This window comes from Pagrus pagrus (genome assembly GCF_965226575.1).
Source record: "Pagrus pagrus genome assembly, chromosome: 7".
NCBI lineage: Eukaryota > Metazoa > Chordata > Actinopteri > Spariformes > Sparidae > Pagrus > Pagrus pagrus.
The window spans coordinates 25,565,663-25,593,073 of record NC_140191.1 but is presented as its reverse complement, the minus strand read 5'-3'; the positions used below and the strand labels follow the sequence as shown (position 1 = coordinate 25,593,073).

The following is a 27,411-nucleotide window of genomic DNA, read 5'->3' as shown; positions in this document are numbered from 1 at the left end:
TTTATTCAGCAAATCAGAGTCGCAGACGGGCAAGAAATAATATTACATACAGGTTAAGTTTAGGTGATGTTTAGTGCGTGACGGTGACAGCCTACTTCCAGGTGCATGCCGTCACTCATGAGTTCTTCATCCAGACTACAGATGGCACTATTGTCTCAGTATAGTTGGCACTGGGTACCAATATCTCATATTGATTGACCCATCTAACTGATTGACAACCTTTATTCCCCCATTTACAAGTTCATAAACCTTTGCAAGTTCAGCAATATGAACATGGAAGCTAAAACAGAAAGGATCACTCTGCTTCAAATCAAACTGTGTTCACCCTGTAACTCTTCAAAAAGAGCTTCACTTAGCCTCAGCCCTTTTCCTGTAAAAATAACTCAATTCGGTTTATGCTCAAACGTCCCCTGGCTTTCATTGGTTCCGCCAGATTGGTGAGGCAAATCAAATGCAGACACATTCATCCACTGACCAAGGCCAGAGAGTATTAAAAACTTGAGAAAACGGCTTTCCACACTCGGGGCTTTGAGATGGTGACCTCTCTCAATTTAAAAGGCGTCCAAAAAAGACCATAAACTCAACGCTCAAGTTTTCCATCAGCCGAAGAGTGAAATTATGAGACAATTGCCATGACTTAATAAACAAAAGAAATGGAAGTAACAGCTGACCCTGCACGGGTGAGCGAGAACTTAAGATGATCATGTGGATCAATTCAGATTCAACAATTACAGAACCCAGTGAACTGAGCGCACCGCTCGAACAGTAGAGGAAACCAGCCTCTCACAGCACTAAGATGTCTTTCTTCCCCGCCTGTCATGAAAGTTCCCAGATTCATGAATACGTTTTTTTTTTTCCCTTTCCAACTTGTGGCGTGTTAATTACTGGCAGCGATCTCTGAGGCTCTCTAAACTGAAATGGCAGAGGTGTTCTTCACTGTGCTGAAGTTGGTTCAGCTGCTGCCCAGGGTAATTGAAAGGCAGGATTTCCCAGCTGGAATCATTGGGAAAGAAGATGTCCTTGTTGTTGCCACTGCTGCCTTCACAATGACAAATGTCTCTCATCCTTCTCCAGGATAATTTTACAAGCTCAAATGTGTCACTAAGTGTCACTGCTGGGGACAAAATGACTGTTTAGATACATGGAAATCCCAAAAAATCAACCGACTAACATTTCTCCTATGCTGCTACAAACACCAAGGAAGAAAATTGGTTTTGAACTCGGCATCAGTCCTGCTTTTATTAAGATATTTTGATAGATTAGACAAAAGAACAAAAATGTTTTATTAGATAAAGATGTTTCATTTACAGACAACAATTAAGGACCTCAGTGCAGACAGGTGGCCTCTCCACATTGCCTTTATAAATAGCATTTACTGTACAGCTTGTTATCTTTCCTTGTCACAGAGTTATAGCCTTGATGTGGATGATTAGTGATCAGTTCAAGGTGAACATAAAAGACAGCATGGGATGGAGAGGGGCAGTATAATCCAGTCACAGCTAGGTTATCACTATGTACAACATGTTTAAATTAGTTGTAGTACTTAAAATTTGCTGTTGTAGTTTCCAGATGGTTGGAAACATCTTTGCACTTGAAGGAAACAAATGTCTTCCATTGTCCATGTCAGGTTAAATCAGTTACAGAACCAAACTTGAAGAGACAAAGAAAAGAAATCAGTTAAAGATCTGGTTCTGGTCACATTAGCAAGGCTAATTGAGCTGCCATGATGCTCCAAGTGGCTGTGTGTGCAGAAGGGAAGAGGGCATCTAGGACATGGTGATCTGCATGGACTCCAGCATCTCCTCCACCGCCTTCATGGAGCATTTGTTCTCCTTGGTCCCGCGACCAGCCAGCTGCATGTCAGAGAGGGAAGGTGAAAGGAAGAGACACCGAGTGGGACAGAAAGAGAGAAGAGAGGAGGGAAGAGAAGAGGAAAAGAGAACATCAGAACATTAGGTTCTTCTGCCAACAGAAGCAATAAAGAGCCAAACACACTTGAAGACAGCAAAAACATCGCAGTCTGCACTGCTAGAAGCAAAAATAATCAGAGTGACAACAGTGGTCGTTAGAATTGGTAAAGAGGTCATGCAATGTAGAATAATACCTCTAATTTGAGGGTTTTTCCTCGAATGTTGCATAAGTGCCATTTTAGTTCTGTGTGCGAGAGCTCCGAGACAGGATGCTCACATGATTAGTCCATTTCCATGGCCTCTGGTACAGGAGTACATAACACTCTGCTCTAATTTCGGCACTGCGTCCAAAGGGTTTCACAGGAAATGCCGCAAATTATAATCCACAAGCACATTCAGGATTACTCATGCGTGCAAATAAAGGCACACACTTTTTCTAACCAATTAAGCTTTGCAGAAGACAAGGCATCCCCTCAAAAATACCACAGAAGGAGGCAACTTCCTTAACCTTGGGCGGGGGACCAGGGATATAATAAAGGATTAGTCTAATTAACCTCACTTCACCCAGATTTATCGACAGACATAAATCTGATTTCAAAACTGATGTGGGTTAAAGTATAAGATACAAGTTTGTACAGATACAGATTATTACGTGTTAAAATGCACTAAAATAAAGCGACAGTATCGTATTGTAACGGTGCATTATCATTTATTGTTAATGTAATAGACTTGTAACCTACAGCCAGCAATGTTTGCAGCTCTGTGAGGCTGTACTTCAGCGTAGCAATGCTTTGAGCTAAAAGCTAATGTCAGCATGCTAACATACTCATAAAGACAATGCTTACATGCTCATGTTAAGCAGCCATAATGCTGGCCATGTTCAGCTCCCTAGTTTGCTGTGTTAGCATGCTAGCATTTGCTAATTTGAACCAAATACCATAGTGCAACTGAGGCCGGTGGGAATGTCTTCAGTGGAGAAGGAGAGATTTGGTTACAAACTCAAGTTTTGGATGCATTACAATTTTCACCTGATGATTGGGCTGGATGAAAGTCAGGGGGTGATGAAAGTTACAACAATTCAGGAACACAAATACTACAGGGTGAAGGGGAAAGGTCATTTACACAAAGACGGCAACAAAAATGTATGTTAAATACAGAGATGACTGGAACTTCTGTCGTAAGGGCCAACGCTTAAATAGTCGGACAAATTCAGGAATGGCAAGCCTCCTGCTTGTTCTACCTAAGCTCTGTCCCTCACCCAAACCAAATGATGTATCTCGAGTAGATGAGAACACGTCTCATGTAGATCTCCTGGTTGTGTGCTTCATGTGTTAAAGGAGTCCAGGTAATGTCCTGAACCAATTCTCTGAACATTGTCCAGAATTCATATGAGAAAAGGCTGTCTGAAGCGTATAAATTAAAGCCCATTTGTGATCTGCAATTTCCAACCCTGTGTATGGCGGGACAAAGTACCAGGACAATTTGTAGCACATAAATCATCATATAAAACTCTGCTGCTGTGTAGAAGCATTGCATTTTCAGCAGCAACCACAACACAGCTGAACAGCAAAGGACATGCAGAAGGCAACAGCAGTGCAGGCTTCTTTCAATTAAATCATTATGAAAACACCATTACCCTGAGTCAAACACAGGCAGGGGATACTGTTTCATTGCTGCCTCTGCATGTCCTCCAAGGTGAGCGATGTGCCCCTTGAGAGTGTCTGCGTACTTGATCAGACAGAAGCACACACACCCATTGTAAACATAATCATTTCAATACTTGAAACACACATTGTTGGCTGGAGAAATTTAACTCTTGCCCTCACCAAGACCATCCTGGCATTCTCCCAAAACCACACACAGTCCGTCCTCAACATTCATCCGTTTGTGGAATAACACAGAACAACAGACAACACTCAACTCTATGTTCAACATGAAGCAAAGCTTTCAACGCTGTGACGCATTTATTCATTCAACCTTTGGCCCTGCTCAAGCTTCTACAAACAGGAACTAACGGCAGCCTAAACCTAGCCTATACACTATTTCCATGGCAAAAGTTTTTTCCTTCCTCTTTTGCCAAACTTAGAGAGGGCAGTTGGCTAAGGTGTGCAATTGGCTACGTAATTTCCAAGTGTGACTCATTCTTCTAGATTTAGGGTGTGTGTGTGTGTGTGTGTGGTGGGGGTAGCTATAATGATCAGTGCATTTCATTGCCTTGCTGCCTAATGCGCCATTACCCCGGGCCCGGTAGTCAATTATCTCCTCAGCCTGAGGTGAGACCACCACATTAACTCCTGCCCTGTTCTACAACAGTAGGAGCAGACCAGACAACTCCACATCTATTTAGAGTATCTGATAATAGAGTCATGACGCAGTGGAAGCCTGTGGTCCGTGACAGAGCAGCTCATCAGAGAATCTGTTCTGAGAGTTAGGGCAGGAGGGCAGGCCACGCAGTGCTGCTTTGAAACCCCCTGCACCTACAACACACACATCTTCACGTCTTTTACATGTCAAACGACCCCACCGAGGTAATTACTTTTTTTTTTCTTAAACGGGCCCCAGTCTGTCTTGACCTCTCGCTGACGTCTGCTCCCACTTGCACTCACCTGCCCACCTTTTTCTCTCACAGAGGTATGACAATCACCAGGTACCGGGCCCTAATAAAAGTGGACGACTGACACGAGCAACGCTTTAAAGGGGCCATCAATCAGCAAGCACAAGCCCAAAGCAGCCTGCAGCTGTCTGACGGAGGCCCACACCGCCGCTCCCTTTTAAAAAGATCTCAGAAGTCATTTAACTGGAGGTGGGGAGTGAAAAAATCAAGGCGGCTAACCTTACACTTTGTCATTTCACTTGTCTCACACAGCAACCGCGAAAACATTGTCACGCACATATGTGCAGGGTGCAGGGCTTGTATTCACCTACTGCACGGACACAGTCGCAGCCAAGTACAACCTCACTATCACCAGGCAACTTCAACAAATACAAGACCAAGAAGGGGGGCGGCGTGAAGCTCACATGTTCCCTGGAGGACAAAGGTGTGACTGACTGACTGACTGAAGTGTTTCATTATCGTCACCAGGGGTCAAAACCATATACAGTCAACACCTAAACATTTACACTGTGTCCACTGGCGTGTGAGAGTAGCTGAAGTATTTCAGTGTGTCATCATAACATCTCAACTGAAACTATTTTCCTCTGGGCCACTACAGCACGACAGTGATGCTCATCTCAGCTTCCCTGACACTGATATAAACTCCAGTGTCGTTGATCCATTCAGGAGTGTGAAGGATGAATAAAAATGTAACTCATAAAACTAGTAAAATCTGAAAAAAAAAAGGTTATTTTTTCAAATCAAAATCTTAACCCTAACCCTCTTAAAATGACTGCAAAGTGCTAATTGACAATTGAAATCTGTGCCCATCTAGCTTTTAATACAGGGTGTATATTGTCATATGTACGGCAGTGTTTGGTGACATTGGCTGTAATGAATCAAATAGACAGTTATTTGCTACCCAAACACAGATGTGTGTTCCCTGTCTGTGGGTTAACCCTCTCCCACACCTCCTTGGCAATAAGGAAAATATTTAAGCAAGGAAAACATGTGCAGCACCACTGGTTATGCTACCGTCTAATTTCTATAACAAGTTTCAGATGAAGTCCCAAAGTTATGTTGTAATTGGTCTGTTTTAAAAACATGTTTGATGTACTTTTATAGAGCCTGGCAACTCCCAATAATGGATTTATGACCAGTTCGAAAGAAAAATATAAAATTCAGTTAGTTAGTGTAGTTAGTGAAATATGTCTATGGAAAAGAGGGGTAATTTACAGGCTGTAACAGGATTTTTGACAAGAATTACAGGACTGTCGCTGTCTTAATCAAACATCTGGCTGTAAACGCTTTCTCTGTACTCTTCTACTCTGATTCAGCTGTCCTGTCAAAGCCTGATGCCTCAGAGCCTTCACTTATTTTCTTCAGATGTTTGGAGGCTCAGCTCCAAATATCGTTTTCCTTTTTCATACTTTGTCCCTCTCCCTTTCTTGGCCTCTGATTTATGATTAAAAGTTAGCAGTTTGAGATATTTATCTTGTCTCTTGCTGGGATCAAAGACTCTCTAAGACAGTGAGGTAAGGTCAGCGAGTATACTGATGAAAGTGCAGTTAGTGTGGACTTGACATCAACTGAAGGGCTCTTTAAATATGTAGGAATCCTTACTAATGTAAATTGTTTGTTATAATCTGAGCACAGCATGTGACACTTGGGAGCCTAGTTCTACGGAAGCCCTGAGAGTCAAGTGAGATTTATTTTAAGATATACGAAAGATGATCCTGGCATTTTTTCACCTGTTCTTCAGTCATGAACACAGGATAATAAAAAAAAAATTGATCAGACTGAGAAAAAAAAAGAACATTTCTAATCCCGTAAAGTACCATTCTGCATATTAACAATATATTACAATAGCTGTTGCTCTTGGCACCACTAAGTTCTAGTTTTGGCCATCCAAGGGGAAAGGTTTGGGCAGTTGGACGGTCCACTTTAACTCAAACCTCGAGTAGAATCTCAGAATTCTTCCTTGACACTTCTAGAAGAGCTCAACGAGAGCGCAGCCATTCACCGTGACATTACTCACAGGCACACTTTTTCCGACAGAGTCCTCAACATGTGACATGTGTCTATGAGTGTGGTGAGACGAAGTCTTTAGAGGCTCAGCAGGGAGCCTCTCTCTCAGCAGGACCCACACAAGCTGAGCAAGAAACCGCTTATTACACGTTTAACTGTTGATGCCCAAATAAGCAACACATATGGCCCGCATGGCAAATGAGATTTCTTTTAAATATGATATATACTTTGGTTGTCATAACAACAGCATAAACCATTTTAGTGATACCATCTGAAGAGTTCTTCACTTTTTCCCTTCCTTGCTTGATGATATGTGAGCACATATGCAAACACATACACTTTCATTAAGCAATGCACGATATTTGATTTTTGCTGATATTGCCGATAAGTTTGGATGATGCCCATGCCGATGATACCTGATATCTTCATATATTTTTTAGCACCTAATTGCACAGAACACAAACTTCTCCTGTTGTAGAGTTAACATATTATTATCCCTACTTTTATCATGATGGCCCACAGATTTTTAAAGTCTTTATAGGCTGATACCAATGACATGCTGACATTTTTGTGTACAACTACTTCCAACCTTCATCTCCCTCGATTGCCCACTCTTACTCTCTGTATTGTAATATCTAAGAGTCACAACATATAGTTCTTTTTCTTCCTCAAGTGGCCACAAATGGGTTCAGTTCAGTTTCTTCCCCAGAAATTACATTTAATATCAGGGACAACTAGGGAAGATATCTGTTTTTGTTGATGTCATATTAAATGTACAACTAATGAAAAACCAGTGCAACTAAAGAAATAACATTAAAATCTATCATTAGGCTCATGAATTTGCTCGGGACCTCCTACATTCAGTTCAAAGGCACTTGAGGGTCACTGAACCTCCCTTTGAGAACCACTGAACTAGACATCTCTCTTACAGTCTGTAGTCTCTGTGTGTACAGATTGTTGTCCTCTGAGAATCAGCCTGCAACTCTGCAAAAAGCTCATCTGTGAAGGCAGCGTGTGGAATAAAGTCTAAGCAGACACTGTGGCCTTAAATAAACACATTAACAGTAAACGTACCCAGACACAGCGAAAGACACTGAGGTTGTTATTACAACACTGCGAGTCAAAGGCTGCCTCAGGGATGCTGTGATTTCGGGGGTCATTTGTTGGTGGTGAATGCTTTTCACATACTATGCAAATAAGGGGATTTCTGGATGTCTGGATATTGTGTGCAAATACCCCACGAAAGCTAAAACACAACAGAAGAGTCATGAGATAATATGATCAGTGGTTTTCACTGTCTTGTGGGATGAATGGGGATGTGGGAAAGAGTAAGGAGATGTTTTTCAACAGAGGACAGAGACACCAAAGATACAGAGCCGAGTCTAGAATAACATATAGAATGAAAGTCTATACGTGACTCACCTTATAGGCTCTATTTATTTGAGTGGCAGCCCAAGCAGCGTACTTCATATTGTCCTTCTTCACCTTGGCACTAACTTTTGGACTGGCAGCGATGTGACTTGCAGACTAGAGGAAAAATGGGGAAGAGGGAGCAAAGGAGAGAACAGGGGAAGGGGTGTTCTTATATCAAAACTTGGTGAAACAGCAATAAAAGCGTAATTGAGATGAATGTGCAACCACTCTTACCATCTACCACTCCACTAGTCATTGTGGCAGAGTGAAGAGAAAAAACAGACCTTGGCCTGATGACACAGGAGAAATCATTTATGGGGAGGAAAAAGTGAGTGCTTTAATGCTTCATACGTAAATTGTCACTTAACGGGGGCCTAATTTCTCCAACACCATCGATTCCCGGCGATGAAAGGACCTTGTATGCCTTCGAAAAAAAAGCGGCGCGCAGTGAGAGGAGCGCTGTGTGAATCACGGTCTCTGCCTGCCCCGACAGCTCCCCTCCGAACCACAAATCCCGTGTCTTTCCCATGTTCCTGCCATCATCCGCACACAGCAAACCCCAGAGGGCTTACCCTGCCTGCACTTCAAAGCCCTCTCTACCAGTGCGCTGAAACTTTAACTACACACCAATCAACCTGGCCCTGTTTTTTCTATCAAATGGTTTGGCTTCTGTATTTTTTAGTAAGCATTTTCTTTACTTCTTCTCTTTTTTTAACTCAAGAGAAGCCTTAATTTAGATTATGTCAACTCAGACAGGCTATCCCCGGGTAACAGCGTGTACCATTATGGAGGGGAATCCCCACGCAAGTGTTGTGAGTAACTAACCCACAACCCAACTGTGGTCAGTGCTACCAGGTCTTTTGTCGAATTGACTCAGACAGTGCGAGATGGTGAAAGTTTCCTGCCCTTTCACTGAACCTCTTGCACCTGTCAGGACCTGGAGCACCGAGACTAGCTAACAATCTGCAAAACACTCTTCAGACAGATCTGTGACTGATACGGAATAAACTCCCACCTGAAGTATCCATTAAAGACTCAAGTGTCAGTAGATGACTTGTCAGGAAACCGTACAGGGCCTGCTCTGTCTCCAGACGAACATGAGAGTTAACAGAAGCGAATGTCTTGGTTTGACCCTGCTCTGCTCCTCCTGCACTCCACCTCAGAGCGCCTTCAGAGCTGCTCGGAGGTGTTTGGACTACCTGAAGACTCCCAGCGCAGCACAGAGGAAAACACAGGGGCTCTCTGTGTTAGACCTGCTTCCCCTCTCCATATTTCACTCCCTGTACTGCTTCGTTTGTGTTTTTATGTCAAGTCTCACTTACATATGATGCATTGGCACTAGCAGACAACATCCTGTTTAAACAAATCTATAGATGAAAGAGCTGCTGGGCCAAAACTACAATCAAACTGGCACCTGGTTGGATAATTTGCCAGTGACAAAATGCTTGCAGCAGTTGTGCTGCTCTCTCCTGCGCTTTTCTCTTTTTTACTACGTTACTGCTTTATTTATTCAAGTCATAAACATAAAAAAAAGGTCTCACCAAAGGGGTATTATTATGAAAATAAAGAGCTCCAGAGGGGCAGACTTTTCCGATGCTGGAGTTCACCGTCTGAGTCAGCAGTGAGCTGACCTGTCTGAGAGCCCCTTCTTCACTCCCCCCCCAAAAACACACACAGAATACAGTCTTGCTTGACACACTCAGTGGCCAGCCTCAACCTTGACAAACCACAGGGTTACAAAAAAGGTTAGACTGTTTTTGTTTTTTCTTCCTCTACCTCCCTCCCACTTTCTCTCCATGCAAAGCAGTACTTACCATGTACAGACCAAACAATGCCCTCATGTTTCGGTTGTTCAGCCTCAGCGCCTGGGCAAAATACTTTCTGGACAGCTCCAGGTTTTCCAGCCCCCCCTGCGTGTACTTCACCTGTGTGAGGAGGTATAAAACACGGCCAATAAGCTGTGCTGAAGGGCAGCTCGAGCAATGACAGCAAGACATCTGAATAAGCAACACTTGACAACCTCGTGTAAACATCTCCTTTCATGAGCCTATATTCCCAATGACGTTAAGTGCGCGTCGGTGTCTCTCTGTGTTACAGAGAGGCACCATTCACAGAGAGCTAACATTTATTCCACAGTTTGCCCCCATGCTTGATGACGGACATCCAAAGCGGGTACCTACCTCAGCGTACTGCTCACAGTACAAGTGATTGTGAGGATTGGTCATCATCAGCTCCTCCAGACAAAACGCAGCTTTTCCATAGCTGTGGAAATGACAAGGAAAACAGTAAGTCGATTGATACAGCTGTGGATGTGTCATCCTTTAGCTTGGTCAACTGTGAAGCACAACATCTATGCCCAATAAATTTACAGGTATAAATCTGAATTGAAAGCTGCACGGGGTACGGGTCAGTTTACATGCGACTGACTTTTTTGTACAGATGTGTAAATGTCCCCCTCATGACATAAAGTTTATTTAGAGGCTTACAGTAAAGGTTAGTCAGCCAAGACAGCTGGCAAAGGTAAAGGACTATCTAGTGTGGTGATTCTCCTTCCTTTGGGGACACCGAGGATCAATCTTGTCCGTCTGTGTGTTTTTTCAGCCTTTAATGTGTAGTTAACTACCTTCCTGAGGTCAGCACTACAGTAAGAGCTGGCACACTGTGCCTATACTCAGATGAGATCACTTCTCAGCAGCAGACTGCTGAGCTGTTGACCTCACACTAATCTGCTGCCACTCCGCTTCTAATACACAGTTTCCCCTTCACAGACCCAGGCCAAGACGGGCTAAGATACAGTATATCACTGAACACAAAGCCATAAAACGTCTGTGCACCTAACAAAATAGAAGCCAACACACACACAGCGAGGCAGAAGCAGACCGACCAACAGAAAATGGGGCTACATCCGCTGTTTATTAGCACATCTGAGGTAAAGTTCATGTCATTTTTTGTAGCCAAGTTTTCACTTTCAAGCAATGCCATTTTTTCATTTTAATTTGAAGATTTTACATGTTTCTTAATGAACCTTTTAGTTAAAAGAACACAGCAACCAGAAGACCGCTGCTTGCGTCAACAGGCTTCGACACTGTAATACATGGGGAGCAATTTCACTTCTGAAAAATGAGGGACATGCTATCATGCAGAGGTTTTTTTTTTTTTTTTTTGTGGGAACCAAATGTTGCCTGCCACAACATGAAGAACCTATCAGTCTATTTAAAGTCCGCCATGGTTAAGAGCTGAAAGATTAACAGCATAGGAGGGAAAGGAAGGTGGGGACAGAGCAAGAAAGAAATAAACAGGGGGAAGGGGTTGAGAAGAGGGGGAGATCAGAGGGGGTTTGGAAGGTTGGGGGCTGCTTACAATTACCACTTCCTCTCCATAAAGACTTTCAGATGTGCTCATGCAGTGGCCGTGGCCTGCTCCATCAGCCATCAACCAGAATCCTGTACCAGAGCCAGACCCTTACCTCTTCTACTCTTCCTCTGAGCCATCTTACCCCACCATCACCGAGCTGCTCTCCTAAGCTCACTCTTCACCACAGTGCTTGAGTAAGGTTGTAGCCACCATTATGAGCGAGACTGTAAGAATCGCATTTGTTTCTCTTGGAGGTTAGTAAAAACCATCAGCAGTGGCTTTCCCCTCATTTTAATACCACATTCTGACTGCATTTAAGACAAAAATGGATTCAGACTGTGTGGAGTATGTTTGAAAAAATGATTACTATTTATCCTGCAATTCTGGATGACCAGTCCAATTTTGTCAAACAGCCTCATAAGCTGGGTCAGAGTGAGAGCCAACAGTGGGATCTGACTTGCAAACAGACAAAATATTCTCCTGTCCAAACAACGCTAGCATAAGGATTGTTTTAACAGTGTCAACTCAGAGGCTATTAAATACGTTTTTAATGTGTTAACACTGATGCCTGCTGAGACCCCGACAATGGCCGTGCAGAGACACACTGCTTTGTTTATTTTTAGCTCCCAGGGTGTTGTGCAGTGAGGGGAGGAGAGTTTATTTCTCTTCCCTGCTTCTCCATCACCCTCTGTTTTCTCTGGCTGGGGGGGAAGAAAGAAAAGTGCCACCACCTTCTCCTGGGAATTTCACAGCAAGTGCTCTCTCCCTCTGCCCCCCTTGCTCTATCCCTATGGAAAAGAGTGGTGATAATGCCGGGCTATCCGGAAGAGGAGGAGGAGGGGAAACAGGGAGTTTGTAACCCAAAATAAAGAAAACAAAGAAAAGAAATTGACACGCCTGTAGATAAGGGGCTGTGGGAGAGAATGGTGTGATATTAGAAGTGTTGGGATAAGCTGGGAGATAATCCTCTAACCCCTGGATTTCCTCTGGCTACTACAGCAATAAAGCCTCGCAGACAAAAGCATGAAATATCCAATAAGTAGCCTTCTCACCGCGCTACACATTCCTGCTGCCACTGCCCTCGTACCAGAGCAACCAAGCAACCCTTAGAGTGACCAGCACACACACACACACACACACACACACACACACACACACATATATAAAACCAGGGTAAAACTACAGAAACTGCTTCACTAACTTCTGAGCCCGAGACAATTAAGAAGGGATAACAGGTGACACAAACAAAATTATTTTTTTCTAACACTCTTCTTGTCTGTCTGGCAGTTCTCCTTGGCAACTGAGATATCAGTGGGAGGCCGGGGAGTCTGTCTGCTCTCATATGTAGGAGAGGGGGCTTAAGACCGAAATCCTATTAAACAACTCTTATGTGACAAACATGGACAGGGCTCCATTCAGGCTCCTGGCTGAGATAGGCATCTCACCGCCTTCCATTGTGGCCATCCAACGGCCCTGTACAGATCAAGCCATCAGTCTGATGTGAAGCCCTGTTAAACTGACAGGTACACCCTTTACATATGGCTGCCTTACTGAAAACAGATCATTGATTTCTAAACGCAATTTAATACGATAAACATCTGTCATTAAAGGAGGAGTTCACAATAAAATAACCTCAGACACAGCAGATTGATTCAAATGTTCTCTTCTGTACATTTTGCTCTGCTCTGCAGGTGGTTTGGACGCATTCCCTTATTTTTTTGTGAAATTTAAATTCATTTCAGTTATTTTGGTGGCATCATGGACTTTTGTTTTAACTGATCTGGAAAGTACTTCTGTTTCTTGTTTGCCTTTAAAAAATGTTTTAAAAGTTTAAACAGACATTTGGAAGACAACTGGCTGAATATATTGGTCACCCCATTGCTTTACCCACAGAGATATTCAGCATTTCTTTCTCGTCTTGGTTGCTTTTTAAAGTTGCCGTTTTGAAATAAATGCTCCCAAATACTAATTAGATAATCCTCTCAATAATAGAGATCGCTTATTTTATCCTAAAATTATGCTTAATGCATGACAGTTGATGGAAATGTCTTGCTTGAATGTTCTATTGGTAGGTCACAGCAACCACACAGTATGATCTGTATACTGATTAGATATACAGATAAATACATAACTGAGGGATTTCGGCCTGTTTCATCTCGCAGTACTCCGAAAACACGATGACCTTTGTTTATGGTGATGAATAACTAGGCTAAAATCAGAATTGTCACGTTGGTGATTTTAAACATGTTATAGTGCATTCAAAAATAGCAAAGACTTAGATAACACAGTTGCTGAAATTAGAAAAATGTAATTACTCGTGTTCGTTGATGTAGAGCTCTGACAACTCATGCCATGCTTCTTGGTCCCCAACAAACCTGTAAACACAAAATGACAATAAGTTCTACATTAATAACAACATTACAAAAGCAGGGAAAGTGATTGTAACACAGTAAAGGAAAAACATCTCTATTACAATAACCATAATGACAGTCATCCAACTTTAAAGGTAGGAGCAAGACTTTGCTGGGATTTTATGCACAACTTGTGCCAGTTCAATGAAAGCAAACTCGGTTTTTAATTAAAATAAAAGCCGGGGAGGTGGAGAAGAGGGGGGGAGTCTGACCCTCTTCCCCCTCTTGGAGAAACACTCACTGCTCCAGATACTCATTGAGCTCCCGGATGGCTTCAGTGCTCTTCCCCTGGGCCTTCAGTATGGAGATCTTGCGCTTCCTCGCCGCCTGTAGAGCAGAGAGTAAACAGGATTAGGAACTCGGCCCCTCGAGTGTTTGTCTGAAGGGGGGTTAGAGGATAAGTGAGTGTAAGAGTTGTGAGTTGAAGTGCGTACATTAGTGTCTTTTCAGTGCACCACAATCCTGCTCCAAGTTTTGCTATGAGACTGAACCATTTCTATAGGATGAATCAGCACTTTAGTGCATCACAACAACAGTTGTGAAAATAAAAGCACAAGAGGCACTAGAGTTACTTTCTTAAGTTTATTGCTATTATCACTGGGCAATTTAAACAAATACAAGCCTCCCAAAGCATAATTGTAGATAGTTAGTGGCAATGTCCAACAGGAGATGGACACACATTATGAGTCAATGTTTGGGAGCTGGAATGAGCTCAGTAGCTGAGATAAAGTGGTGAGTCATCCTCTAACCAAGTGGGGAAAATGGCACACTCCCCCAAACCCCAACGCCTGTCTTCCTGCCGGCAGGGCACGCATCTACTGCTGCACCAGCCCAACTTACATCAGCTGAAAATTGCTTTCCGCTCCGTTTTGATGTTGAAGTGACCTTAAGGTGGATTAGATTCTCATCAATCTGAATTAGATACTATAACTCCTGCTGCTCAGAGTTTTTCCAAATGTTTTACTCCCACTAACCCTCCTCCTCCTCGTCCTTTTGGTAGTAAGTGAAAACCTTAACAGGAGGCTGCCGCTCCATTAGAAGTGCACTGCCCTGTCACAGCCTATTTTATTTATGGTGTGGCACTTGATTGAGTGGGGCTTCCTCTCCTGCGCTCATAACCAAAGCCATTGAGGGCTGTGTATGAGTCATGTCTAGGGGGTTGTAAATTTTGGGCCTTTTCGGACACTGCCATCATAAGAAATCCACTTATCCATCCGGCTGCGACTAAACCCTGCAGAGACACTGCAGCCTTAACTGACAAGCAATATTTCAGCGTCTCAGAGGAAAAAAGGACACAGGCAACAGGACAACTCTAAGGATTTCTACCTACACCATGACGTATCTTATTGCAAAAACACACTTTTCACTAGTGAAGTGTATATTTTTAGTCTAAAGACAACTTGAGAGAAAATTATTAAAATATGTTCTGAAGTTATCAAGCTACAATGAGCAGTGAAAGTTCAAACCTTTGAATCATCTCTAATGTCCTCTGACTATAAAACAAAGATCACACCACTTTATGTCCAGTGCACTCCACCAGTACTTGATGCTATGTGAGATTCAGGAATTCTCACTAAATTACAAGCATCTGGGACCTTTCCTCATCCAATACTGAAAAAGGGAAGTTGACAAAAATAAAAAATAATCAGCGATTCTGAATGTGGATTTTTGCACTTGTGCAGTCCCGCCATCACCACACCTACCTCTCTTCTCTCCCAGCCTTTTTTTTTTCCCTTTCCCAGATAAAGAACCACTTGGGGCTCAAAGAAACATATGGAAGTTGGTAGCCCAGAGAGTCACACGGCACTTTATTAAACGAGGAGCAATTCCAAACCACTCCTCTCTCTCCTCCTTTCTCTAACTAATGATCCAGAAAAACCTGGCAGAGGGTCTGATCCCTCTGTTGTCGTGATTCTTTTTTAATTAGCGCTCTGAGGAGACCTCAGGAGTGAGAACTGGATTATTTACATCACCTCTGGCTCTTTGCTACGACCTACCGCAAGTTTTATTACAAGAAACATCAAAACGAGGGTGCACACCTAGAGCACTGAACATACTTGAAAATGGATGGAGGAAAAAAGGAAAGTAGAGAATAGAAAATACTGTTAAAGATTTGTTTACATCTTGCAGCAATGCAGACGTATGTTTTCAATCATCATCAACTATAAAACAGATTGTTATTTTTAATCTGCAAATCAAAACTATTTTTCCATTAACTTTGTAAATACACTTCAAGATATTCTGAATTGGGGTTTTCAATTTCAGAGAACTTGACCCACACGAAAATAATCTCGTCCTACAATAAATCTGTAATTGCATTTGATTGTGGGTCAACCTCAGGAGTCGTCTATGTGACCTCAGTGGCTTATTTAAGAAATACTAGCTTTTTATATCGAACAATTAGGGGGAAATGAGAGTGCTGGAATTCAATATTAATGCAATAGTTGAGGCAACTCAATGTTTACAAAAAATAATAAATTGGTAGATCCTTGTTGTGGGCAATGCACAATCTAAAATACTCACCAGAAGAAATAAAAAGGTGGAAAGAAATGCATTTACGCATGCAGACAAGAATTTTGCCAGATCATTGCTGTAGGTATTGGAACATAGCGAGCAATGGAAGGGCTAAGAGTTTGAAACATTTTTTGGACGCCGCCATGGCAAAAAAACCTTGAGCAATTTTTGTTGATTCAACAATTTTGGTTAATGGGTACCACATCTATTCCACAGCCTGTAATTACAACAGCTCAGTTTCCAATCTCTGCTTCGCATGCTGGGATGCCTCGCAAGTCTTCCTTGTGGTCGCCAATTTTCCGCCATTTCTCAGGCCCGTCCCTCCGCCTGATTCACAAGACCATGTTGGAGAACATGTAGGGAGGAGATAGCCCTCACTCAAAGACAGGTGACCCGTCATCATATCATTGCTCCACCCTTTGCCACTACACCCAAGTCATTCAGGACAAGGATTGTGGGAAAAAGCTTTAAGGTTAACATCCCAGGCACAGAGGACCTATTTGTCTGTGTTGTTCCATTCCTGGCCCCGGGTTTGACTGACAGCATACGCTCGCTTGGGTGGCAGAAACCAGGAAACTGGCCATTCCCTTTCCGAGGATGTCCCTGGAATCCCCAGAAGAGCTATGCCATGTCGGGGAGGTGCCCTGGGATTCACTGAAATTACAACTCCCATTGTTCAAAGAGGGGATAGATGTGAAGCAATTTGTTGCAGATTACAGCAAATACTTAAACATGGATTTGCTGAAGCAATTCCCATTTGAATATGAAAATGACAATACAACAGTCTGGGACAAAATCTTTTCAGAATGTTCACTGCAACCATCCCAGTGTATCTCCCTTGTCAAACATGGCATGAATCTTGTCTTCAGCATAAATTAGGAAAGTTGGCTATGACGTAGGGCTGCATGATGTGGTTTAAAAAAATAAAATAAAATCATATTGCGAGTATTTTGACAGACACTATGATGGTCGTGATTCATGATTAGTGGGAATGGTTATTTTTGCATCACAATTTTCATTTCCACTGAAAAAACTATTAAATCATGATGATGTGACATTTGCTGGAGTCTGTACCAAACAAACATGTTTTCTCACATCTGGAGAACAAGATTTGTAGGCCAAGGCGTATTGCACTTGGCCATATTGCGATTAACTGTGCAGCCCTACTATGACAGAAATATTTTTGCTTATTATTTGGTTTTCAGCGTTGCCCGAGGTTTGTTTTAAGGCAGAATCAGCACTTTTGATAGCCTCCAACAATATGGAAGCTATCAAAGAGAATAAAAACAATTGTTGGTTAAAAGTAATTGTACTTTAGGCCTCCCAGACCATATTTCGAGCACATATCACAACGCATGCACACTTTTGTTGTGACATTCAGCCTACCCCTTGCCTTAAAAAAGTACATCCCGTGAGCCGACCAATCTTTAAAAATTGAAATCCAACTGAAGGGAGCTGCCCATAAAAACAGTCCTGTCCCGTTTTAAAGGCCGACTTGCCAATCTGACTTGCAAACTTCCAACAGCAACAAGAGCGTAAAATAAATAGAGATGGTCTCGAGAAGTGAAGGTGGGAGTGAGACACAGTGTGAGGCAGCAGCTGTGGCTAGATGAAGATGAGGTTATTCCTCTATACCACGGTGAGAGCAAGCAAGGTCAGGCGCATTGGAGCGTGATTTGGATTATTAGTTCTTCAGTAATGTTTATATTCATTTAAATCAGATAACCGACGATGTGAAGAATCTTCGCATGGCATCCAAAGCACAAATGTCTATGCTGTGTCTGCAGGAGTGGGAGAACATGTTTAATACATCTAAAGCGATCCATATGTCAGCATGGCACAGGGGCTTGTTGAACATCTGAGGTGAGGGGTGAGAGGTACAGCCAAAATAAATAAGGTCATGGTTTCTTTTGAAAACCCTTTAAAAGATTTATTTTCTTGCGTGGCCACATGTCCTTATGGAAATAATTAACAGCAGGTACATTATGTTTCGGGCTGGTGGCGTAGGATTGCCAGAACACTGGCGAGACTTGCTTCTGCAAGTCATTTCACAGAGATAAACAGTAAATTGAGATGAGAAGATAGCAAGGAGAAGGGTTATTTAGGGCTTGTCTGTATGAACTGCACAGCACACTGCAGACTTTACACCTGAAACTTGTGGTGGACAATGGAGAGGGTGGGACAGGAGCTGTGCCCTGTTCACTCAGGGTGGGGTTCTAAGAGGTCCAGTAAATTACCATCTTCAAAGGCCAGACCTTTATTTACGCTTTACTTCCACCAAACAAGTCTGCCACTGACTAAGGCCATGAATCACCCCCCACCTACCCAGCCACCCACCCACCCAGCCCCCTCCCTTAAACACTTTTCAGTTGTGTGGGTGATAGGCTGATCAGCACTGTGGTTGAGGTCAGAGAGGCCACGGAGAGTTTAACTTAGCAAACTCACACTGCTCACACCGAAGTGCCTCAGCAGATTTAAAGCCCTCCAAAACGCTGAGACCACAAAGTGAAGCAAAGTAGAACGCTAAGCGAGAGGGATTTTCCCCCTTTTCTTTCCCTGCGTCTCAGTCTTACCGTATTGGTGGGGTCATCTTGGAGAATAGCATCGTAGTCCTTGTTGGCTTCGTCGTACCTTCAGAGAGAGAGAGAGAAAAGAACACAAATTTGTTTTTTAACCAATCCCAGTCCCAAGTCGAGTAAAATTAGGTGGTGAGGAAATCAAGCAACAGTTCAAGGTAATCAAGTTTCTGTATACAACGTGGCAGGTTCCTGTGATTACAGTGATGCTGTACAGAAATCAGCAGTGATCTAACGGAAGAAATAAACATTCATTTCAGTTTCGGTTGCTGGTCAAACAGCCGACATTGTGAGAGTCTTATATCATTTCACAATGAGTCATGAAATCAATACAAACAAAGCTCACTTGTATTTTCATTTGATTGTATCCAGTTTGATTCACCTTTAAACAAAAACTAATTGCTGCTTTTACATTCGTCCAGATCCGCAGCTAACTTGCTGGTCAGTCTGTCTCTTGGCCCTCACATAGAGTTTTACCACAATACACACATGAGCCTGATAAGCAACAATATTCAACACAGCACGCCTCAAACTGTTGGACTGAGCCCACATGATTCTGTTTAAAAAAGGGAAATTTACGAGCTGTAAATATCAAATCATACGGCAAAGAAATCTGGGAACAGGAGGCATGTGCACTTCACTTGTCATGTCAAATCAGGCGCTGAAGGATGATTTTAGAACTTTTTTCCTGTTCGGGACAATCTGCAACACTGACGTTTTAGCAGCCAAAGGCGGGGACCAGTGATCAGAAACTGTCCCGCCCACAGCCTGCAGCAGACAGAAGCAACTCTGGTTCCCATTAGCGCTGAGAAGCCCCACTTCCAGCACTGCTGCTTCCCTCACATTCACTTTATTACTCAGCCACACTTTGGGAGATTTCAGATGGCACCAGGCGAGCACTCACGAGCCACTTTGATTTGCTTTATTTATTTAGGAACCAAGTGTGTGCGTGTGTGCATGTGTGGAGGGGAAGGGCCTAACTGTTTGAAGCTGTGTCATTCAAGTGTAGCTCTGTCTGCTGCCAATTAGATCCCAGTGTGCCGTTTATTTAATCTGACAGTGCCGAAGCAATCACTCTCAATTATCACATAAACTCTGACATAACCGATAAACCAGCAATGGTGATCCGGGTGGGGAATGTGAGCGAGGTAGAAAACAGATTAAATTACCCTTACTTTAGCTCAGTACAGACTTAAAATATTCCCTGTTTATCTTTCCTGTTCCATTCTGCAGATTCAAAAATAAAACTCATCACTGGGGGAGAGGGGGGAGGGGGGAGAGATTGTGGTGGCATGTCAATATTTATAGGGCTACGACGTTACTTGTTTTGGTTTCTGTACCAAAAGAGAACAGAAATGAAAGCATGAAAATAGGGAGGGCAAAGAGAGAAAAATACTGAGAGATGAGGAGTAACAAATTAAGGACACAACTGAGGGATAGAAACCAGAGAAGATTGAGGGACCCCCAAAATAACAGTGGGATCCGACCACTTCCTTCCCGGGAATCCCGAAGTCAGGCTGAAGGGCCACAGGACTACCCAGCACTGAACCTTTCCTCCCTCCATTCCCCTCTTCTCCAAAGGAATGCTGGGTGATCCAACATAAACACATCCTACCCCACACACACACTGTACTTACACACACCCAGAGCATTGTACCACTTAGGATCTGCTAACAGTTTCTCGCCCCCAAGCCACCCATAGTACCATGCACAACAGTGAGGCTGTGCTGTTTTTTGCCTCCTCTGCCTCTGGAGTGTTTGGTGCACGATGCTTACCTTTCCAGGGCTTCCAGCCTCATGCCCGATAATCGCTTCACTCTGTGGCTATCTGAAAACTGCTTCTCCAGTTCCTGTAGACAGGTCTGCAAGGATGTGGGCAGAGGAGAGAGACCAATTATAGTTGGCTGTAACTAAACTTTGTTACACTCTAGCTCTCTCACACAGACGCATACCTCTACAGATACAAACCACCTGTCTTGAAAATGTCGGTTTTGGCCCATTTCAGCTAAACAAACTTATAGGGATAGTTTGGGTATTTTTAAGTGGGGTTTATAAGGTACTTATCCATAGTTAGAGTATTAACTAGAGTAGATGGTGGTCGGCACGCCCCCAGTTTGGAGAAGCAGAGAGTAGTACTCACACATAAGCTAATTAATGTACTGCTGTAGGCACCTCAAAGACCGCCTAAAAAATCTGTATCAGTTTAAGTGTAGAGCTGCAAGACTAAATCGATAAGCTGTTAACTATTAAATCAATCGCCAACTATTTTCAGTTTTCTGTTTGACTAATATTTTCAGACAAATTCTCTGATTCCTGCTTCTCAAATGTGATAATTTTCTGGTTTCTTTACTCCTCTGTGACAGTATCTTTGGGTTGTGGACAAAACAAGACATTTGAGGACATTATCTTGGGCTTTGGGAAACACTGCTCAACTTTCTTCACCATTTTCTGACATTTTATGGACAAAACAACAGATTCATTAATCAAGAAAATAGTCGACACATTTATTGACAATAGCTGCAATAGTTAGTTGCAGCCCTGTTTCAGTGTATGCTATATTTAGAATATTTTCAGCACTTTACAATAGCACAATATTTTCTCAAGCCAAGAACTTCCGATTCCTGCTCCTGCACATGCTTCGCTGTACGTTTGCTGTTTGGGTCAGACTTTCAGTGTTTCATGGAAGAGACAACAATACGAGAAATTAAAAACAAGTGACTGTGACAGCAACACCAAAATGAAATGCTGTTCACTATGGAGACAAGTACACACCCTTATGAACCAGAGTATAAAAAAGAAGAACTTTTGGAGAGAGGAGAAACTTCTGTGAAAACTACATTTCTTTACTGTTTTTTTTGGTGAGTCATTTCATTTGTTTGTAGGTATTTCGCAAGAATGATGGTTGGTTACAACAGTGCTCTTCAGTAAGTGGCTATCTTGAAACTCTGGACCAGTGCGTGGTTACAGTTAAGAAAATATAATGCCAAAGTAAGAGACTGTCTGACGGCAAGGTAAAGCACTAAAAATAGCCTACATATAGTATACATTTTAAGTGATTATGATTTTTCTTTCTTTCTTTGAGGTGTCTAAAATCTTCTTTTGCTATTTTGCTATTTGCAGCAGTACATTGCTTTTCTTCTTCTCCAAACTGGGGGCGTGCTGACAACCATCTATTGTTTGTAATAGACCAACTACGGGAAAGTATCTTATACAACCCGCATTCAGAAAACCTGAACTATCCCTTTAACACACTGACTGTTAAAAGGTGAATTTCACAGTCTTCGATGTGAAAGTTTGCTGTTACTAGTGTATGGTAACCATTTAGCCAACCACAGTTGCTGTTGTAAAAAGCAGAGTGAGGATGCTCTCTGCCACTTCCTCCTCTCCACAGAGCTTGAATTTGTTTGATCACACAGTCATGAAAGAGGTGAGGAATGGGAACAGTCTCATTTAGCATTAGTTTGAATGAGTTTTAAAAAAAAAAGTCTGCAGTGTGAACTGAATCGTTTGCGCTATCCATCAGCTGAAGACTGGCCCTTCTGTTTTTTTTTTGGTTTTTTTTTAAGTCTGGCAGCAGGGCTGAGAGGATAGCCAACAGACAAGTAATTCAAATGACTGAGTTCTGCTTTTTCTATACTCAATGAGTCATTCTTTTTGCCAAGTTGTTTCATCCATACTGAATGGAGATGAACCATTTCAAAAACCACGATCTTTTGTCGTTTTTATTTCATGCAGATTCGAGCATGTTCAGAGCTATGAATATTTCAACATGAACTCAGAAACATCGCATTAAGCTTTAGGATGGCAAATAAATCCTAAGGGAAAAAGCAGTTGAACTCCATAAATGAAGGCCAAGTTCGGCTAACACTTGAAGCATGCTTCTCCGCTCATTTGCTACACCCTCTAATTCCAACTCTCAGCAAATTGTTTTTCCAAAGTACAGACAGAGTAATACCATTTGGCCAAATAAAAATCAGATTTTCACTTTGGCAGAGGGGGTGCTGTAAACTAGGAATGGCTGTGAGAGAGTGAGCGATGGCTTTTGAAGCCTTTGGGCGTGTGAGGAAGAGCGGTGAAAACGTACCAGAGCCAAGTCATCCCGACTGCAGTCCAGCGCTGCGATCATCACCTGCTCATAAATAATCCATACTGGGCAGAAGAGACAGACAAAGAAGACTGTGTTAACGCCCTTTCCACTCCACTGTCTGCTGAAACATGAAAAAATGATATATTGAACTGTACACTTGACATCCCAACTTGAGAGAGGCCTCCCCAACAGCTGCACATCATGTCTTCTACTCACACAAACGACCTTCCATGATGTGAATCAACAGTTTGAGACTTCAGTCAAGGAACTTTCCCATTTCATTTATTATGTAACGCTACATTTACTATTCTCTATATGGAATACATTATAGATAATGTTGCTCGTTAAAAACCAAACACTCATTTAAAACTTGGACGGCACTACAATAATAGCAGTAATCATAAATGCGGGAACATTTCAAGTACACGCCCTTGTGTCAGGCTTTACAGTCATGTTATTAATTTCCCCACAGTGAGTTGGAAATAAATTTCTAATTCAATTACAGTTAATGTTACATTCGGAGGAAAGTAAGTGTAACATTATCAAAGAAAATAAGTTGTTACATTTGTTATAATCACCTCACTATCTGAAAATGAACCCACGCCCCACCACAATTAATTTTATTAGATGTTTTCCTCACACTTAGAACTCAATGTGACATGGAAAAGGTGAACTTTGAAAGGGCAGACACATTGGACAGTGTAATCAGAGCAATGCTATGTTTTAGCGAGAAATAAAAATACTAACATAGTTAAAAACACTGTTGATGCAGTGTAAAACCAAAGTAGCTGAACTAACATTTCTGTACAGGGCCATGCTGTTTCTCATCCTTCACTCCGGGTAGTGTGACAGTGTTAACAGTTGCTGTAGTTCACATGCCAGAACAAGTTTCAACAGCTAATTGTGGTTTTGTTAACATCATAATGTGTCCGTTTTCACTAAAAACATCAAATATGTATTTCAACATGAACACAACCTAAAATTAATTTGATCAGTGAGTGATGTTGAACGTTTCCAAGATGTTTACATCAAAGGTTCTAAACATCCTGACACTTTAACACAAATAGATGAATGAATGTTTACATTACAGTGAATTATTTTTGGAGGGTGATTACGCAAAATCCTCCAGAGGACTCTAAGAACAGTCACTTCTTTAAAAAAAAAATTCCACATCTCCACAGCTTGCATTTTTAATATAAATAGGCTACATAAAGGCAATGTCTTGCTACCGTGATAAAACATGTAATACTAATTTGTACATTATGTTGTAGATTGTTTGTAATTGGTCATACAGACATTTGTACCAATTTAGACATCTACGCTTTGTACACTTTGTACTACATGATGCTGGTAGAGATACTTTAAGGAGGGACCTTATGGTTGAATATGTCAGGATAAATAAAACCAATGTCAAGCAAGTCTGAAAATGTCAGCACCGCTCTATTGATATGCTTGTAGAGAAAGGCATGTTATTGCCATTCCTTTAACGTGTCCCACTTGGTGGTCAGCTATAAATTCTTTTAATTTTTATTTTTTCATTCAACTGTAACATAATTATAACATGCTGACTAATAGCCTGGCTACAGAGGCCAATTAATGGCATTAACACAACATGTTAGACAGACAGCTTTGACAAGCAGACTGGACGTGTTCAGCCAAATGAACACCCCCTGTTAATTGAAAAGAATAACAACAATCAAACTCCACCCAAAAACTTGGGTCAGGTTGTGCCAAAACAAACAAATGCCTCTAGTTTTTCTTGACTTTAATGATTCCAGCTCTTGTTTTGATAATTGCCATCTCATTTCACAGCCAATTTAAGAGCTGGTTTCAATAAAACCATGGCATGTTAAGTGTTTACCCACTTCTTCTGAGGATTGTATGAATCATAATGACTAGGGGGAAAAGGGAAAGTTTTATGGGGTTATGCAGCAGGACAGTACTGTTATAAAGGAAACCATGACCTACCATATGTTAATGGTAGGGTGAAACTCACTGCTGTTTAAAAAGGGAAATCTTAAGAAATCAACAGCATAAAATAAGATGATATTAATCCCCCAGAGGGGAAATTCAGATGATAGCATACTGTACTCTGTGCATTAAGGCAACAGACTATGCTTACTAATGCGTCTTTTACGCCATTTTAGTTACTGTCTAGTTAACAGTGTCCCTGCTTACAGTATGTCTTTCTGCTTTTACTGATAAGCTACTTGTTTATTTTTTTGTGAAATTGCCCACTCATCATCTAGATCACCAAACCAAGAGCCAGCAATGCTTTTTGAGTCTTTCCAAGTCATGTATTCAACTTTTCACCCTCAAATCTCCTAAATATCTGTTTTAAACAAGTGATCTTGTATTATTGGATTTGGCTTTTCAGCCATGACTCCGTCTATCTGTGTTTTCCACATCACAGGAAACCTAAGATCCTGTTCAGAAACGTATCCAAAAGAAAAATATATACCACAAAAGAGAGGAGAGAAAAAAAAAATCTAGCCAGCAGAAAAATCGCTGACTTGGATCAATCATATCTCACACAGTTGTTCAGATGTACCCACAGTCAGAGGCATTCAGTGGTTTTCAACTGTATAAAGAAGAAGATCCTCGTTCAAAAGATGTCTTTTAAACTTCCAACAGATCTGCAGGCTATACTCTTACTATATTATGTTAAGAGTTGCTGATATATGAGCTGCCATATTATGATATAATGGCGGCTGCAAGGAACTTGTGTGGGGTTGCAGTAGTATAATTCTTTTAAGGTATACCGTGGTATCAACATTAAACAGTTATCACACTGTGTACATTTGCTTATCCGAGGTACCGAATTATACTATGTAAGTGTTATTAAATATAAATATATTTAATGTTGATATTAAGTTTCCTGTCTGTCAGGACATTATATTTTGTGAAATTACAATAGAGCATCTGTTAAAATAAAAATACCCTTCTGTTTTTATTCTTTTTAGGGTCATTGTAACTTATAATAATTGTAATAATATCAATGAATGAATGAATGCAAATTTATTTCAGACATGTGAAAACAAAACAAAAAGTTAAATGAGTTCAACAAATTAACAACAATTGACATGCCCGAAAAGGAGTAGGAAGAAGTATACACTTATTTAATCCTACCCCTTCTCCACAACTCAGTAATTAATCATTATCAATTTACTTTAATAATTGCATAATATTGTATACCATAAAACTGTGATATTTTCTGAGGCGGTTATCTTATCGTATGTTGCAACTTACAATGCCACTTGTGACAAGCTGTCCCTTTTGTTCTTACCAAAACAGTAGTATGTTTTCCTTGCTTAAATGAGTTTGTCCACAATTTTCTCCACTTCAGTGCATTTACAGTCTTGTTTTAATGTTAGAAAATGAAATTAAGACGGGTGTATAAAAGGGAATTATCATCTAGCGGTCTAATCTAATTTCTAATGGTCTATCGGAAACACAACAATGCACATCAGCGTGTCTGATTGTTAACAGGTTCTCTGGAATGACGTAAACTACATACCGATTTATTTAATCATGACACACTTACTGTCATCTCCCAGTTTCGATGCATGCTCACTGATGAGCTCTTCACCAACATCCACAATTTGTTCACTGTTTCTGCAGTTCTCTTCTCTCCACTTTCGCAGTTTGTCTCTCATCTCTGTGGACAAAGATGTTAAACAATAGAGCAGTTCTGTATCATCAGTTGGCAGCATGTTATCAAGCCTGTGCCTTTAACTCTGGGACTGTGAAATTCACGATTTAGGATGAGACAGTGAAAAGCAACAATCAGTAGCTTCACTGTAATGTGCAGTAGTAACGTTGAGTGAATTAATTATATGTTGGGATGCAAATTACTGAGCTATTCACACACACACACACACACACACACTCGCACACCCAAAGTCAGTGCAGCCGTTAGTTCACATTGTCTGATTATCACAGAAATAAATTTAACTTATAACCACCACGGTTATGTTTGTGCTGCTAACACACTCGTAAGTGCACAAAGCGGCACTAACATTAAGAGTAGATTATTATAATCAATTGCGATGTAGCTATAGCTAACTAACGGTAGCCGCTTGTCGTTTAGCCATGGCATGCTAACATGCTCACTACAGGCGTTTGTGGTCATCTGAAAACAGACAGTCATCGCTTACTGCTTTACACGATACACAACTTTAACAACATCGACAGCCAAGTTACATATCACGGATATGTGGCTGCTATGGATGCACTGTGTGAATTGACCCGATACGTTAGCTGACCATGCTAACTAGCATTAGCTTTACACGCCGACATGTCAGCTCGTATTTTCAGCCAGGGAAGGCGACGACTCTCCGCCATGCTCTTACACTAGAAGAACACCAAGGAGACACCGAGTGTCGTAAATATAAAAACATGTCTCAATGACACTTGAGGAGAATGTGTTTTATCTTTTGTCTTACCTTCCCAGCCAACATCGTACATATCTGACACCGACGCCATCTTTTCTCCTATGACAACATACGCCGTGCCTACGTCATGG

General features: G+C 41.7%; 1 protein-coding gene across 2 annotated transcripts; it reads right to left on the bottom strand.

The window, feature by feature from the left end:
* Nucleotides 1–1,208: 1,208 nt before the first annotated feature.
* emc2 (ER membrane protein complex subunit 2) lies at nt 1,209–27,411 on the bottom strand. 2 transcript variants are annotated; one of them, XM_084356294.1, is made up of 12 exons: nt 27,332–27,411; nt 26,431–26,544; nt 22,884–22,948; nt 20,576–20,661; nt 18,797–18,854; nt 13,951–14,036; nt 13,614–13,673; nt 10,125–10,206; nt 9,759–9,869; nt 7,954–8,058; nt 3,547–3,638; nt 1,209–1,853 (listed from the first exon to the last, which is right to left on the bottom strand). In XM_084356294.1, exons 1-12 carry the CDS (start codon nt 27,369–27,371, stop codon nt 1,814–1,816), a joined length of 939 nt encoding a protein of 312 aa, XP_084212420.1. In that variant the 5' UTR covers nt 27,372–27,411; the 3' UTR covers nt 1,209–1,813. The 2 variants fall into 2 exon arrangements, with proteins under 2 accessions (XP_084212420.1, XP_084212421.1); XM_084356295.1 differs by lacking the exon at nt 3,547–3,638.

Bases quoted from the DNA above. Each gene is read 5' to 3' on its own strand.
- emc2 (XM_084356294.1), bottom strand. From the start codon at position 27,371: ATGGCGTCGGTGTCAGATATGTACGATGTTGGCTGGGAAG. The intron at 26,545-27,331 runs GTAAGACAAAAG...CTTTGTCCACAG, and splicing joins GTACGATGTTGGCTGGGAAG to AGATGAGAGACAAACTGCGA. The intron at 10,207-13,613 runs GTAATTACATTT...TCATTTCCACAG, and splicing joins CTCTACATCAACGAACACGA to CTATGGAAAAGCTGCGTTTT.